Raw genomic sequence first — 16,530 nt, 5'->3', positions numbered from 1 at the left:
CACCGGTTCAGCGATAGCTCATTTACGCCGTTCGACGGTTGACAGGCAAAGAATGGGACAATTGGTAAAGCGGGGCGCCCAGGGGGAGTGTTGCAAAGCGAAACACAAGCAATTAAGCAAGCATACCGTGCCGACTTGCGATTAATTATTCGTAGAGCCGGATTAGACATGCTGCATCGTTTCGTAATACACCGGTGGGTTTGGGTTTATATTGACGAAGACTGCAGAAGCAGCAGAGAACATTGTAACGGTGGTGAAAGCGCACAACAAATTGCCGACAACTTTTTCAGTCATTCCTCATTGTGGATTTGTGAGTCTAATCGACTGTTGAAGATTTCGCTTTCAGGGCATTATCCTTGGCGCAGCATATTGGCCACGTTAAATGAAACGTATAGGATAAGCATGAAGAAGTATCAAGCGAAAGGGTAGATTGAAACATATGAAGCTTTGTATAGTATGGAAGCAATGCTTTGGCATATCGATCTGATACGTAAGTCTAGCAGACCATTACATACGTCTTTTATTTGTTGTTCTTGATATTACAGAAAAAAGTAATTTAATTATTAGATTTCTTCAGATTTCATAGGTTGCACCTAGTTCAGCTTAATGCCTAGTTTCCAGCTTGTGGCACATGTCTTCTTCTTATTCTTCTTTTAGCTCAACAACCGTTGTCGGTCAAGGCCTGCCTGTACCACTTGTGGGGTTGGGTTTCAGTGACTTTTTGGATAACCCCCCTATAGCAGTCTAGTCAGTCCTACATATGGGAGCACGGTCCATTCGGAGCATGAACCCATGACGGGCATGTTGTTAAGTCGTACGAGTTGACGACTGTACCACGAGACCGGCTTAAACATGTCTAGAGTGTGTATATAAAACTGAATCCGTATGGATGTGAACCTGCTTGAATGTTGCTAAACCGTGTTGAGATATTAGCGGTATTATCAAGCTACAATAAGGAAATATCAAACCTGCAACAATTATTTATGACTACGTTCTGCGGTGACTAAGAAAATTACGCTCAAAATCAAATCACATATCGGCCAACCACCGTCTTAAACATTCAGATTACGTTCAAAGTCAAGGTGGTCCTATATTTACGAAGAATATCATACATATTTGTTCTGCTTTTATCAATGTTCAACTTAAGAAATTTTACACTACTACATTCCTTTCGTGCAAAAATGATTTAAAAAAACCAATACTATGTTACAATTGCGTTTACATCATGAAAGACAAACTTGAACGATTCGTCATGGTTTGGAATAATCTAGAATTCCATTCGAATCCAAAATACCGCTTGTCCTGCTGCTCCCTACCTACTGCTACAAGTTTCTTGACATGTCAAGGCGTAAACATTTCGTAAGAACAGTGCGGTTTTACGGTCCCTGAAAATATTTCAATCCATTCGGCTCGTTTGAGCGGAAAAGAAATGTCCATTCGCAACGGTTCGTTTTTCATCGCCATCTTAAGCCAGAGCCAGACTCTTAACGTGACCGCGACCGGCTAAATTGGACCGTGATGATGTTCACGTTCACTCCACTCACTTGCTGGAAGGGCCGGCCACGCTTAGGTAGCACAAACCGGTCACCAGAGTCGAGAGACTAACAACAGCTGCTATGTATTTTATTCGGTGGACTTTTGGCTGCACGCAAACACGATGCGAACCAGAAGGAATGTTTGTTTTTAGTCATCGTACAAGTATCTTCCCGCTCGGCTGGGCAGGTCGTCGTAATATGTTGAAATATTTTATCGCCTTTGCAAAAAAAACACCATTACGCCATTAAAATAAAGCAAAAGTTTGGACAAATATTACGTTTTGAATGTTTATGTAACGTACAATAAATCCTCTGATTAAAGAAGCTAAATGCACCACGTAAGACTAATGTTCGGTTTAAATAATTAATCGCACGATCACCTGATTGGGGGAAAACTATTCACCTTTCACCTAATATCTGGGATTATTTTCGCACGTACCGCGACTTCTTAGAGCACACCAATGTACTTCAATACACACAGACACAAGCACAAACACGTTGTAATTAACGATAAGAACTAACGCGCTACTACTTTGCTAACCACAAACTGGCTGTGTGACTTTTCCTCTGAAACGTCCAAACAGAAGTGCGGGCGATGTTTTAGCTCTTGATCGCAGCGGCGTATCTTCGCCAACAACAACAAGCCGCTCTTGCTCTGCTGGACGATGTAGATCGCTATTGTTTGGCAGGAGGGGTTGAGGGAGTTCGATGGGCCAAGGCAAAATCTCTTTTCGGGCTGCCGCTGGCGGGGAAATATACATGCGGTCGAAATAGTTGCCCCGACCGGTCGCAGCGATCGTGACCATTCGGAGGGTGGAAAAATAAACACCTCGCCCGAAGCCCGACGCACACGATCGTTCGCGTTTGGTGCACACTTCGGATGGTTCGGATTCGTTCGGGTTCCGGCTCAGCAGAGGGACGGACACCTTTTCCACGCGTTTTCCCTGCCAACCACCACAAACCGTACTCTTAACGCCCATCGTATAAAACCCCCGCATACGAGACATATGTCTACCACCGCCGGAGAGCGCGTGCCCCGTACCGATCAGGCAATTGGAGATCGTCACGGGATAGTGGACATGTATACCGTGTGGTTGTGTAAGTGTGTAGGAGTCTGCTTTATGGTGACACAAATTCATTAAGATGGATATCGAGCTGTATTTTTTGCCGTACATCTAAGGCACTTAGTTGAAAGATCTCACTGGCAATACTCTAGCATAGTGTTGGCCGACGGCATCATTTTGAGCAGACACTCGGGAAAAACGTATGATTGCAATCGGTATGTGTGCGGATATGTGTGTTTTGCGTGGTTGGTCACCTACATTACTAGGTCATCCAATTGTAAGATTGTAAGGGGAGACACAAAATCCAATCAAAATGTGCAAAACGATGTTGTTGGTATGCGAGACCTTGAGCTGAATATTCAAGGGAAGCTCGAAAGGAACTAATACCATGTAGTCTTTTACGGATAAACTGTAATTTTGCCAAAGAGTGAATTTGTAGGAGCAAGCAGCAATGCATGATTTTGTTCAACAATTGTATGAATTATAAAAGCGTACTTTTTGGTGCTTATCAATGCATTAAGCAACACATTTTATACAAAAAAAAAATAGTACAGGCCGAACCCGATGGTGAAACTGCAATAATACGTAGGTTGGTGCAAATGATGCAATTCCACTGCTTTTGCTACTGCTAAAATAAACACGTATGTGGTTTGTGCATGATCGAGTAGCAACTATAAAACGATCTGTGCATTCACAATTCAACATTGTTTTGTCAGGCTTTCTGCGCATACAAGTAAAATCAATAAACAGTTGTTGATTTTTGTCGACCGTAACGGTTGCATTTGTCGATGGAGGCGCATGGTTTTTTTTTAATGTGTGGAAAGGGAGGATACAAAATAAATTTGTTCTGTTTCCAGTGCTATTTTACGATATTTCAAAGCGTACGAAATCAGTTGGCAGCATATGAAAGAAAATTAGTTTATTCGATGTGTTTTGTGGTAATCAAGCAACTTCAAGAGGATAGTAGAAATACTACTACATCTTCCATTGCTCGATCGTAATGGATCATGCTTCTTGTTGGGGTTATACCTGGAAAGAGCTTTCATTTCCATTCTGCTGAATCTGATCATTGACTCCGATCTGCCAAAATTGACTCTCTGGAGTTGTTTTCATCGATCAACTTATATGCCCCAAGAAACAACACATCTTATCCGGAATTCAACTGCCGCCATAGCTCCCACAATCTAATTTGTTGTGTGTAACTTTACGACCAATACAGTGGACCTTCGCATAATGAGTCAAATTCGTTCCAGTGACTTGTTCGTCACATTAAAATTTCTACCTTTTGAGCGAGTGGCACATATAAAAAAAAATCTCTTTTGCTCTTCGAGTTTTTCCACCTTTCTTTTCATTACAACATCGTTGATCGTATTAAAAATGTATCTAAAACGCAGTTTTTTGTATCTCTTTATGCGAGGTTGGCTCGCATAATCGGTTACTTTTGGTATATTTAGATATAATATATTCGTGCAAAATTCCTCCTGAATAAAAAAAAATCGTGCAAAAAAAATGTCTCCCGCTTTTATTGCTTGCTATATATAACGAGAGAAATGATAAGATATGAGAATTTGTCATTTACTATTTTGGTTTAGGATGTCCACTTTTTCTTATTTTATGGTATTTAGTTACACGTTTTGTTAATAATGTTGTGTCAAAATTTATGAGAATACGGTTTTTATAAATAAATAACTAAATATATAATAAATATATAAACAGTAAAAACTATAACCACAAAGTCATATCTCATATTCAAACACAGAAAAATGCCATAAAAATTTTGTGATCAAATAATCAAACCTAATTGAATGCACGCAAATAAATAAATAAATAAATAAATAAACAAATAAATAAATAAATAAATAAATAAATAAATAAATGCATGAATGAATAAAAAATAAATAAATCAATGAAACTATAACTACAAATTCAGCGCTCACAATCAAACAGCGCTCAGAAAAATCAGAAAAATGATATAGAAATGTAGTGATCAAACAATCAAACAAAGCCGAAGAGGTGTACTAATAGTTAAAATGTAAGTGTTTGTCTATAGTCTTGAACAGAACGATTCACATTATCGCTCAGATCTCTTGGTAAACTGATGTGGACAAAATGGGAGATTAGAGCTGGCGACAAATTTCTACCCTAAGTAGAAGGCGAGTGGTAAGCGTGTATCTATAAAACATCCAACCACTACGAATGATGCTCAAGAACTGTTGCTTTTGACACACCGACATCTTAACTGAAAGCGTTCCATATACTATTTTGCGTACCATCCTCTCTAGGAAGTGTACGCCCAGCCAGCACATTAATTACGCGAGGCGAAGCATAGTTGGCGCATTTTCGTTCCCGTCTGGTGGCAGTACGCCACCGACAAACAGGCACTCTGCACTAATTGTCGCAATATTTGAGTGATATGTACACAGTGTGGCGTTACGATCGCTCTCACTGTATGCACCAAACCGAGAGGCACCACCTCCACTTGACCATCTGGGAAGTAATCATTAACTTTTGCCTCAAATTATGTTGTACAACATGCGAGGGTCCTTTCACCGCAAAGGAAGACCCTTGGTAAACTCATATTGTCAGGTTAATTGTTCACTTTAAGAGCATGTCGTTTCGTCGACAGCAGGTCCAATGAATGCATTAAAATAACTGCCTTAAAGATTTACGGCTTTTGTACTGACAGCTCTCACATCAATTTATCAGCTCATTTTTTCTTTACGCACGAATTGGTTACATTATAACCTTCTGAGCTAGTTTTAAGCACTTTGAACGAGCTATTAAGGAACTTTCGTAGAGGCTGGGTAGTATGGCCGATTTAATTACGATATTGTCATTTTTTAAAACTAAAATTCAACTAATAATAGTTACACTAACTTGTAATCTACTTTCATCGAAGAGTTTTTGTCTGTTTTTTTAGGTTAGACCAATATAATGGTGAATAATGCGTAAATTTAGCTTCCCAATAAATTTTCTCAATCAAAAACAGAGAAACACCTACCTGCCCGTGACGCTTACCCGAAGGGATGCAAACAACTTGCACAAGTAAACACAGAAGATCAAATCAAACGATCGGCGCTGATCATGTTTCTTTCTAGAATAACACGGCGGCGCATGTTTGCTTAAGCCGCTTGCAACTAGAGAATGCTTAGCGGTTAGCGTTGCAGCATTCGTACATGATTAGCCAAAACATTATATTCTGTGCAGCTTCATTCGGGCAGCGTTAGGGCAGCAACATAATGGCACACGCGTGGTTGAGCAGGGAGAGTTCGAAGTCATTTATGAAACAGAAAAGCGTTCGTGCAAAGGTGCGTGCGTTCGAGTGTGAACCAATCAGCCAGTATAGGATGGTGAACTGTTGATCGCCACTTCATAATGCGGGATTGTGTGTGTGAGTGTGTGAGGGTGTATCAACTTCATTTTTACCATGAGAGAAACCATTTAGATGGATTTAAGTTGAACTTTTCCGTTTGGTTGGACAGGCTGAATAAATTGCAACCCTCACACGGTTTGGACAGAAGAGTAAATAAACAAACAAACACATCACGTTGCCAGTTCAGCGTTTGACATTATCTATTGTATGAATAAGTGTGAGTTAGCTGTGTGTGCTTCTTGAAGAAGAAATGTACATTTGAATGGTGCGTATAGTGGTATTAGAATAGAAAATTATTCATTTACAACTTATTCACATGCCTGATAATCTTCGCTCCCAAGCAGATGCAACATGAATGAAAAGAGACACTTGCCACTTGTCGGTCATCTACCACGGTACGGCATGTCGGCTGCTTACAGGTTGCAAGAGATGGGCAAAATTTCCACGCGAGAGAAATGCTATTTTTGACCCTCCGTATTTAGGGAATCATGCTAACATGCTGATGTGGATGGAGCGGAGCGAATTTGTAGAAGAATGGCACACCAACTGGTGCTTCCCGTGCAACGGAGCAGAGTGCTCGAGAGTGGGTGGCGCATGATGATGATGTGGAGGTGTGTATGTATAAAAAATTATACATTTCATGATTTATTTCCATTCAGAAGATATTTCTTCTTGACGCACGCGAATCACCGACCGACCGAGCCGACGGAAGGGCCAGCCAACGGTGGGACAAATTGTTAGTATTGCGACGCAAAGGATCGGGGAAAAGGATGAACGGTGAGTAGCGTGTGATGGTTGACGAAAGCGAGTGTCACATGGCGTTGGTAATCGCAGTGGCAGTGTTGTGCTGGGAGAAAGCGAAATTTTACGAAAGGGAAGAAGATTCGCTCAAAACTACAGATGATTCGTTTCGTCTCATGTGAGATGGAATGATAAATAGCTAGGAAACGGAATGTTTCATTTGCACATGCGTTACTACCTCACGAATGAGAAAGGTTTGTGAAAAAGCATTGGCAATTCGTTTTTTGTTTAGAAGTCAATTTGAAAAGCGTTCCAAAACTGCATGCAACTCGTTAAATGGCAGCGGTGGCATTGGCAAGCAAAAGCTAGGCATTATGCCGTAATGAATGATTTCTTTCCAGTTCAGTTTTGAACAAGTGTAGACGATCTGTAGCACAAACTCTGTCAACAATAAGCAAAAGTGTGTAAGTGTTTGCATCATGTGTCTCGCTTAAGTTTAGTTTTTGAATTTTGTTTATTTATTACCACCGCTTGTTCCACAATGTAACAAACAGCCGAACGAGTTATCGTATTTTTGTGTATTAAGAGGTTCCATTAATCCGGAAGATATATATATTGTTTTGTTTATACATGATGTTAAATTCATATGACAGCCATACGCTTGTTTTTGATTGGATACCTTCAACACACAAAGAATACTGTGTTCTCATAACGAGCCGCAAGTAAAGCTCCCACAACAAAGGTTGTTCATGAGCATATCATGAAAAAACAAAGCATATGATTCCCTTATCCTGCACACTCTGCACACTTTTCTGTTTCATAAATAACCACGAAAAAATGATTTCAAAACCACACGTGAACGGCTGCTGTGAGGTAATGTTGTCAGATAGACGATCCTCTTACCTAAACAAAAGAGATCTCAAAAGCAGCATCAACAGCAATTGCATTATTGATTTCACCCTGCTTGAGAGATGAAAAAACCAGATCGAAGAATAATAACAATCACACGACTAAACATCACTCAAAAATAAACAACAAATCGCTCATTCTAATCCAGTTAGTCACGTTTCAAACAATGTGACTGGCAATCACTTTAAACGTTGTGACTACGGCAGATGCCTTGAACAAAGAGACGCAGGGATATGAGAAAAAGGAATATAGTAAATAAAGAATGGGTTAATATACCTTGATAGTGAACGTTCCGTTCGGGATGTTTTGACCGCCAAACTTGATATCCAGATCGTAGTCTCCAGGGTCCTTGAGCACATAGAAAATATCGAAGAACCCGTCTTTCTCGATAATATCAATGTCCACGTCACTGTCGACAGAAAGCAATGGATGTGAAGGTCGCAAACATTGCTATTGTTGTTCGTTTTTCCTTCTTTTCTTAACACAAGCTATACTAACCTCGCCTCAGAGTGAGAAACAATTTTGCACGTCACTGCACCAGTTCCTGCTTCCCGGGCATCAACGGCAAAGTGGTTCTTCTTCCCGTACTCTTGGTTGACTGGGACGGCTTGAACCATTTTGCACTTGTCAGCCTGCGTAAATAAACATGAATCATACGTTTAGTGCTCAAATTGTTCTAACAAATGTTTTTTTTTTTATGTTTGCTGACGAAATGGGCTGCCTTTTGCAACACACCAACTCACCTCTCCAGTAGGGATGGCTTGCAATAAGAAGGGCGAACCAAGTACGTCCTTTCCACCGCACTTAATACTGACATTGTATGGGCCGCATTCATCCGGCACGAACGAAACACCGTAGGTTCCGTCCGCTTCCTGTTCCATTTTCGGTACCAGAGGTTTCCCGTCCGGGCCCTTGATACTGACGTTGATGTCCTCTTTGGCTTTGGTTTTCGGCGCATCGATCTGGAACTTGGCCGGTAAAGATGCGGGCAGGGCTTTTTTTGTCGTCGCATCACCATACACCTTCACCGGGACGTCGTTCGGCGCTGGAGCAACGGTCATTACGAACGGACTGCAGCTGACGTCCTGGTCCGCAAAGCAAACGTTCGCCGTGATTACGGAACCCTCCTTGGGTGGAACGTACGTGACACCGTACACACCATCGCCCTTATCCTGCACTTGCGTTGCGATCGGTTTGCCTTCCGATGAGCTCAGCTTTACCGCGATCTTGCCCGGACCGGCTCCACTACAATCGATAAAGAACTGTGCCGGCAGTCCGTCGTATACCTGGCCATGCTCTATGCCCGGTCCGTACACTTTTACCTTCTCCGGGCGCGTCGATTCGTTGACGACAACTCTGAATGGTGACCCGGGGATGTGCTTGTCTGCATAGCGAATCGTAACGTCGTACTCGCCCGGTTCGGTGGGCATGTACTCCACGTCGCAGGAGCCGTCCCGATTGTCGGTACAGCTCATTTTGGCCTCGGATGGCCCTTCGATCGCTAGCGATAGGCCGCCAGCACCGGCACCACGTGTTTCGACCGTAAATGTGGCCATCTTATCGGTCATTGCACTTTCCAGGCCTGGGCCGTACGCGCGGCATCGGCTCGGATCGCATCCAGATTTTACATTCACAACGAACGGTGATCCTGGCACGGGCACGTTATCATACAGCAGATCGATCGTGTGCCGCCCGGCCTCGAAAGGTGTGTACATGATGCGGAACACGTCATCGGCGGAATCACTTGGCACCAGCTTGCTGGGTATTTCGTTACCCCTCGGGTCGAAGATGTTGCACGAAAGCTTGGACCTGTCTACGTCATTGCCAACCTTGCTCATATCGACGAGGAAATCCGTGGGAGCGTTCATCACCACACCTAAAAGTATGCATTTATAGCTTATTTAGTACATGCGTAGTATCAACTAAGTGTACGCTACAAAACACTGCAAAACATGCGAACAAAAATGCAACAAATTAAGCTAAAGAAATCAAAACAACTTGTGATGCAAAGGGAGCAAAACGAATTTCGTCCTAATGATGCGATTCGGGATTAGCTGAATAAAAAAAAAGCCAGCAAAACACAGAAAACCCACTACATGCACACAATACCGTGTGGCTGTATGCCCATTCCAGAGACGCGTATCTTGTTGAGGTTCGGTTCCGGCACAATGATAGCCTGGTATGGCGAACCGGCGATATGGTCATCGTTGAACGTGATGTTTATCGTGTAGTCGCCGATCTCCGTCGGCAGATAGGCCACGTTGCACGTTCCATCGCCGTTATCGCGGCAGTTGATTGCCGCTTCGCAGGGACCTTCGACCGTTACGCCCAGCCCACCCTGGCCAGCACCGCGCGTGTCAATCATGAACTCGGCCGGCCGGTTAATGATTCCCCGCACCAGCCCTGGCCCGCTAGCTTGAACCTTGCGCGAATCGGACCCCACCAGGCATTGCAATCGGAACGGTTGCGGAGTAATAGGAGTGCCACCGAAACTCACACTTAGCAGGTATTCGCCCAGCTGGGTCGGGGTAAAGTTCACCAGAAAACCTTCCGCAGTCGGTATGACGTGCGCTTTCACCCGATTCCCCGAAGGGCTTGTGATAGTGACGGCCAGATCTGCCTTCCCGATGCCATTTGTGATGACGCGGAACTGTTGCAGGCTGTTCAGCGGTGCAGCTAACAGATCGAATCGAGATGGAAATGCTCATGTGAACATGAGTGCGAAACCCCACTGGACAATACTTACTTGGCTCCAGCCCATCCACCTTTATCTTTGACACATCGACCGGTGGTGCGACGGTGACTTTCGGTGACATCGGTACCTTCAGCCCGCCGTACAGCAGGTTGGTCGAGTAGGTGCCGTGTAGCGGTGGAATTACCTCCACCGCGTACGTATTATCGTTGTTGTCGATGATGCGTACCGGTACTTTCTGCTTCGATTCCTCGTGCACCAGATTCACCTCCAGCAGTCCATTACCGGCAGCCCTTTCGAATTCAATCAGCGCAACAACATAAAAAGAGAGACATAAAAGTTAATGCTTAGACCCCTCGCTCGTACCGTGAGTGTGACTTCCGTTACCTGGCATCCACGTTGAAGTGAGTGGCCGCGTTCGGCTTGACGCCGGGCTCCAACCAAGGCCCGAAGAACTGCACCTTCGACGCGTCCAGTGGAGTGGAAACGTTCACACGGAAGGGTGACTGGGGCACGGCAACGCCACCGTAGTTCACCTCTACCGTGACCGGTTCGGCCGAGGGGGCGGTGTAGGTGATCTTCTTCATACCGCTCTCAGTTTGGGCGATCTTGTGCGCAATGGTGTTGGAGAAAACGTCGTTAATTTTCACCTCCAGCGGTGCCGAACCGGCTCGCGTCGCGTCCACGGTGAATTCCGTTGGTTTACCCACGATCACGCCTCCATTCTTCTCCACACCCGGGCCGCTCACCTTCACCAGCTCCGGATGGAAATCGTCCGCCTTCGGGAGCACCTGGGCGATGTGAGGGCTCTTGGGAATGTCCTCGTTATCGCAAAGTATGTGCACGGCGTACTCGCCAGGCGCGGTCGGATGATATTTGACTAGTGCTGACCCGTCCCCATTGTCGTGACACTCGATTTCGGCCTGCGAGGGTCCGGCAATGCTGAATCCCAGGTTGCCAGTTTCCCCATTCGTCTCAACAACAAAACAGGCCGGCTGACCGACCATGCCGGACTTCAGCCCTGGGCCGTACGCCACAATTGAGGTGTGTTTCTGTGGCCCCACCGTCACCTCGAACGGGGACTTTGGGATTTCCTGGCTACCGTACAGTACCAGGATCTTGTAGCGACCCTCCTTCAGTGGAATGTATTGTGCCTCGTACGTGGTAGCATCGAGCTTGCGAATGCTGTGCTCCGGTACCACCCCTCCCGGGCCAAATATCTTTACCTCTGGGATGCCTTCGCCAGCGCCCTCGGTAAAGATGCGGAACGTGACATCGTCGTCGTTTACCCGCACACCGACGGGCTGTAGACCCCGTCCGCTTGCACGGACCTTTCGCGGATCACACACAGGGGCGACGCGTACCCCGTAAGGACTTCCCCGGATCTGTTGGCCGCAGAAGAACACGTTCACTGAGTGTAGTCCCACCTGCTTGGCCGTGTACTCGCATCGCCATTGGTCCGTGCCGACCTGGCGCAGCTTGGCTGCTACCGATGTCTTGTGGTTCGCTGGATCGAGAATGATCACCTCGGGTGTACCCTTGCCGGCGTCCTTCGTTGTGATGTCGAAGTACGTTTGCTTGCCGACTACAACGCCATCCGGAAGCAGGCCCGGACCAGTCGCCGTCACCTTGGATGCATCACCGGCTTGGCTTTCTACCTGCACCTCGTAGGGGCTCTTGGGGATATCGCGGCCGTTGAACTTTACGTACACCTTGTGCGGTCCCTCCAGTTTCGGAATGTACGAAACGGAGTAGGTCAGGTTTTTATCGTTGTTAAAGCGGCAGTCCACCTTTTCCGGGTTACCGTTGGGATTGTGTACAGCTACATCGACGTTGCCCTTTCCAGCGGAGAACGTTTCGACGGTAAAGTTAGCTGGAGCTCCAACTGTCGGACCGGTCGGTTCGATTCCTGGCCCATACGCGCGCACCCTGTTGGACGGATGATAAAGGGAACGCACGAAACGCAAATAAGTAAGGTGGTATGATATGACGGCTAAAATTACTTTTTTTTAATTTTTATCCAATCACTTTGAGGATGCCGGTTGCACACAAGTCATGAGGTAAATCAGTTTGCTATTAAAGCTTTAACTATTTACAGGAACATCACACATTCACGCAAAACATATTCACACAAATAGCCAGCACGTAAAGGATCACACATATAGCCAGTAAAGGAGAAACAAAGAAGAAAACCATGTAAATGTAGACAACTTTCGTTGCTTTTTTGATGCATTTTCTTTTGAATTTCTGACTTCCAATTCCAAACTCTTTTCCAAAACTTTTCCTATTCACGTTAAGTCGTGTTTCTTCCACGTTTCCCATTCAAGCAAAGAGAGTTCTAAAAGAGGCCATCTAAGACCTAGAAACACTAAAGCATGTAGAAATATTATTGTTTAAATGTATGGCAGCTATTCAGCAAGAAAATCAACCGTTATAGAAATAACAAAACACAACATTAGCACACTATCTGATGGGTTAATTCAGGCGCTATGTTGCAGGTGTGCGTTTTGGTCGTCTTTTGAAGGGAACAAATTTGCTTTTTCCATAATTTAATCGTTACTGTTGTCCAAAATCGTGAGTTCCGAGAGAGCAGATCGTGAGCAGACGCGACAGTATACATAAGAATCTATAGCAACGTGGGTAAACGGGCAGCGTAAAACAAATGGTAACATTGCTTGAAATCAATAAATTATAATCGCTAGTCGCTAGTTGGTACATTTCCTTTGCAGCAGCAACTTACCGCGGCGGTGGAACACTGCAATGTAAAAGGGTAAGTGTGCATACATCGAAATTGTAAGGTCAATGTCGAGCAAAAGAAGGGTAAAAAGAAAAAAAAGAAAAGAAGAAAAGATACAGAAAGATAGATACCACACAGCTGTGATCGTAGAACCGCAATCGAACGAACTGGTTGTGCATTTAAGGTGGAAGAATGTGTGTGTGTGTGTGTATCGGCAAGTGTTTGATTGATGGTGTGGGATTGTATTAATAAATCTACGGCTACCAATTTACGTAAAAAATGGAAATGAAGATGAAATAATGGGAAGTACAAAGATGCAACTAATCACGGTAGTAGTTATCCAAAATCCATTCCAAATGAGCAAAGGGTGGGACGGATGCGAGAGCAACATGATATCTACGATAGTTGTTCTAGGGTGATCAACTATTTGGATCCCTCACCCTTGGTTCAGATCCTTTTCAGTCGATCTTTACCTGATTTGGCATTGTTACTTTAGCGCGACTCACCTGCTATGGTTAGTGCGGGGACGTAGCGGAGCTCCTGGCTTCAACTTCGCGTTCGGATACTGGGACAAATAGGTCATCATGGACTGTTCGTCAATATTGGGATTCACCATCTCCTCCGGTCGTATCAGCTGGCGAACGTTCAACCAGTCATCTGCCAAACCCATGGCTTCGGCCGCATTCTGTACCGCGTCCTTCGGGTCCCACATTGGCCAGTCCGGGCAGAGACCAGGGGCAACGGCATCCACCAAAGCTCCGACCGCTTTACCGTTGGTCCAGTCCGAGGTGAAGTTGTTGATGGGGAGATCCGGCACCAGCCGGTGTATCCAGTTCATCAGCCGTTGCTTCGGCGAGGCCCCGTTGCCGTTGGCCAGATTGTCGCCATTCTCGTCGCCCTCCCACATCGGCAACGAGATGGAATAGTGCAAAATCAACGTCCAAATCAGACCCATAATAAGCTTCAGCTTACAGTCTACAATGTCGGAAGAATCTGCAAGGAGCATGAATGGAAAGTATAAACGAAATTATAAAATTTATTTTTTATACATTAGAAAGCAGTCAATGATAAATCATTTATATACTTTTTTATACTATGTTGTGAGTCGAAAGCATACAGTGAATAATGGTACACTCTATTCTAAATGATAGATGGTATTCTAATCTAATTGATGGTTTTCTAATTGATGTTGATACCATTTGATAGATAATCTTGTATTGATAACCATTTGATTGAAAATGTAATGTTATCATACTTTGTATGTTATATTTAAGATAAAATTTACAAAAACCCCAGAATTTGAAGTCATACAATAGAACAACCTCTATAAGATACAATATATGATTACATCTACAAATGTGTCACCTTTCAGGTTTAAGTCAGCCAGTCAAACCATTTAACATCCTATTTTATTCCAACATTATACTTGGCCTAAAAAATGGCTTCAACATGCTTAAACGTCTTATTTTAATTGATTGAATCACTAATCAATTAACAAAGGTAATGCCAACACAACTGTCGCAAAAGGGACAAGGTTTTGGGATAAACTAATTTACGGACTGTAAAAGTTATCTTATAGTACAGATCATATACACCTGTACCTTAAATTTAGTGAGCCACTGTAGATTTCAGTTGTTAAAAGGATGAAGGTTTACTCATAATGATACTAAAGAATGATTTTTATGATCAGCAACTTTCTCAAACTCGATCGAATACGGGAACGATCGTTACGATTATCAACATGACATAAAATGGTGGATTACTTGGATGTTTTTTGGACATTTTGCCATATTGTACGTATAACTGAGCAGGATACTCATGGAATAAATTAAAGTAACCGTTGTATTTAGGCAACGGCAACTATCATTCTTCTTCGATCGAGTTTGGGAAAGTGGCTGAATGATTATTTTGCAAACTTATCTTTTCAGCATGTAGGGGAACTGGGGGTAGTTTCGACACCTTGAGGTTTTCCCCTGATTGCAATACTTTTGCCAATGTAAACTTACTAGTAGTCATTGAAAAAGCTTTTTTGATTCATTATGTACCACCATACGAGAAACTACGGTTCTTGGATTAATTTTTATAACATTTTGATAAAATAAAAAGTGTGTTTTTGTTGCATCAAGACTGCAGTTTTGATAGAGACTAACACCATTGGTCATAACTTTTAAAATAACAAACTCAGATGGCCAGTGGTTTTTCATTTTGAACATCAAAAGTATTTCGTACCAATTTTTAGAAAAATTAACACAAAACAGTATTGAAATATGCGAAAGAAATAACTTCATTTCAACTTCAAGCAAGAACAAAAAAATCGTTACAAATAGCATGGGATCAGACTCCATATAGTAGAAGCTGCGGAGATAGCATCTGGTTTACGGAATGAATGGTTAAGATACCTTTAAAAAAAACCTTGTAGCCAGTATCTTCCAGCAATCTTCTTTTTTTAATAAAGTCGATAGGGTATTCAATTATATTTTTATCTGGCAACTCGAAAGCCAAAAGTCGAACATCGGTCAATGTGATTCCATACCGACTATTTTTTCTTCAGTTAAGCCTAAACCGGCCTAAAGTAAGCCTAACATACGGTCGAAGCCATAACAATATTAATTTTAATAAGCCTAAACCATATAGTAAGTACATATTTTGAATCCGAGTGTGACAAACGTTCTATGAGAGAATGATAGCTAAATTCCAAAATTATAAACTCCTTGGTTTGTTGACATCGCGAGTTTTAAATCTTTTAAGGTATTTTTCATTGAGTATTTGCTCAGCATGATCATTACCGCCGTACATAATTACGGGACATCTGTAGAAAATATAAAGTGCCTATACGATTTAAAAAAGAAGTTAACATGCTACAAATAAGCATTGCACTACTACAAAGTGTGTCGATTTTACCCCCATTGGCCACACAAGTTTTAGTGACATTTTGTACTATATAGTTTAATATAAAAATTACGCACTTTGATACAGAACTAATCAATAGTGTTTATAAAACAATACTATTAACACGAAAACTATAATTTTGTTGAAAAAAAACGCCACAATTCCTTAAGTCCTAGAAGTAAAAATTTACATCGGCAAGAAACACCATATGTTTATTTTGCTGTTTTTGGACAATTGACAGATTTCTGATAAGGGAAATGTGACTCAAATATACGAAACAGTTAATATATATAATATGTGCTAATTGTTTTTCTTCAAAATGTTCTATAAATACTAAAACAGCAAGATGTCGATCTTACCCACAGTGTCGAACCCACCCATACTTCCCCAACTCTGTTGTCTGGGCTACATGACGGTGTAATTCCTATATATTGCATATCGCATATATTTTTTCCCTATTCCGTTTTTTCCCTATTACTAGATTCACAAAACGGGCGCTCAAAACGGCGCCTACTCTTGCAGTCGATGCTGGGCCGGCTGGCAATGGCAATCGCTAAACTTAAAACAGTCTACTCGTACGTGCATAAACG

General features: G+C 43.0%; 1 protein-coding gene across 6 annotated transcripts in view; it reads right to left on the bottom strand.

Moving 5' to 3' along the window:
- LOC120953519 (filamin-A) overlaps window positions 1-16,530 on the bottom strand; it is a 54,340-nt gene that overhangs the window by 22,434 nt on the left and 15,376 nt on the right. For 3 of the 6 annotated variants that reach the window (XM_040373527.2, XM_040373530.2, XM_040373529.2), the window contains 8 exons: window positions 13,558-14,044; window positions 13,055-13,069; window positions 10,702-12,243; window positions 10,369-10,607; window positions 9,732-10,298; window positions 8,366-9,498; window positions 8,121-8,254; window positions 7,899-8,031 (listed from right to left, as the gene is read on the bottom strand). In XM_040373527.2, the coding sequence (XP_040229461.2) occupies window positions 7,899-8,031; window positions 8,121-8,254; window positions 8,366-9,498; window positions 9,732-10,298; window positions 10,369-10,607; window positions 10,702-12,243; window positions 13,055-13,069; window positions 13,558-14,044 (4,250 nt within the window). The remainder of the gene's footprint in view (window positions 1-7,898; window positions 8,032-8,120; window positions 8,255-8,365; window positions 9,499-9,731; window positions 10,299-10,368; window positions 10,608-10,701; window positions 12,244-13,054; window positions 13,070-13,557; window positions 14,045-16,530) is intronic. The other 3 variants (XM_049607426.1, XM_049607427.1, XM_049607428.1) reach the window with 3 other exon arrangements.

The sequence above is a fragment of the Anopheles coluzzii genome, chromosome 2 (genome assembly GCF_943734685.1).
Source record: "Anopheles coluzzii chromosome 2, AcolN3, whole genome shotgun sequence".
NCBI classification, from domain to species: domain Eukaryota; kingdom Metazoa; phylum Arthropoda; class Insecta; order Diptera; family Culicidae; genus Anopheles; species Anopheles coluzzii.
This window is presented reverse-complemented; position numbering and strand designations above follow the sequence as displayed.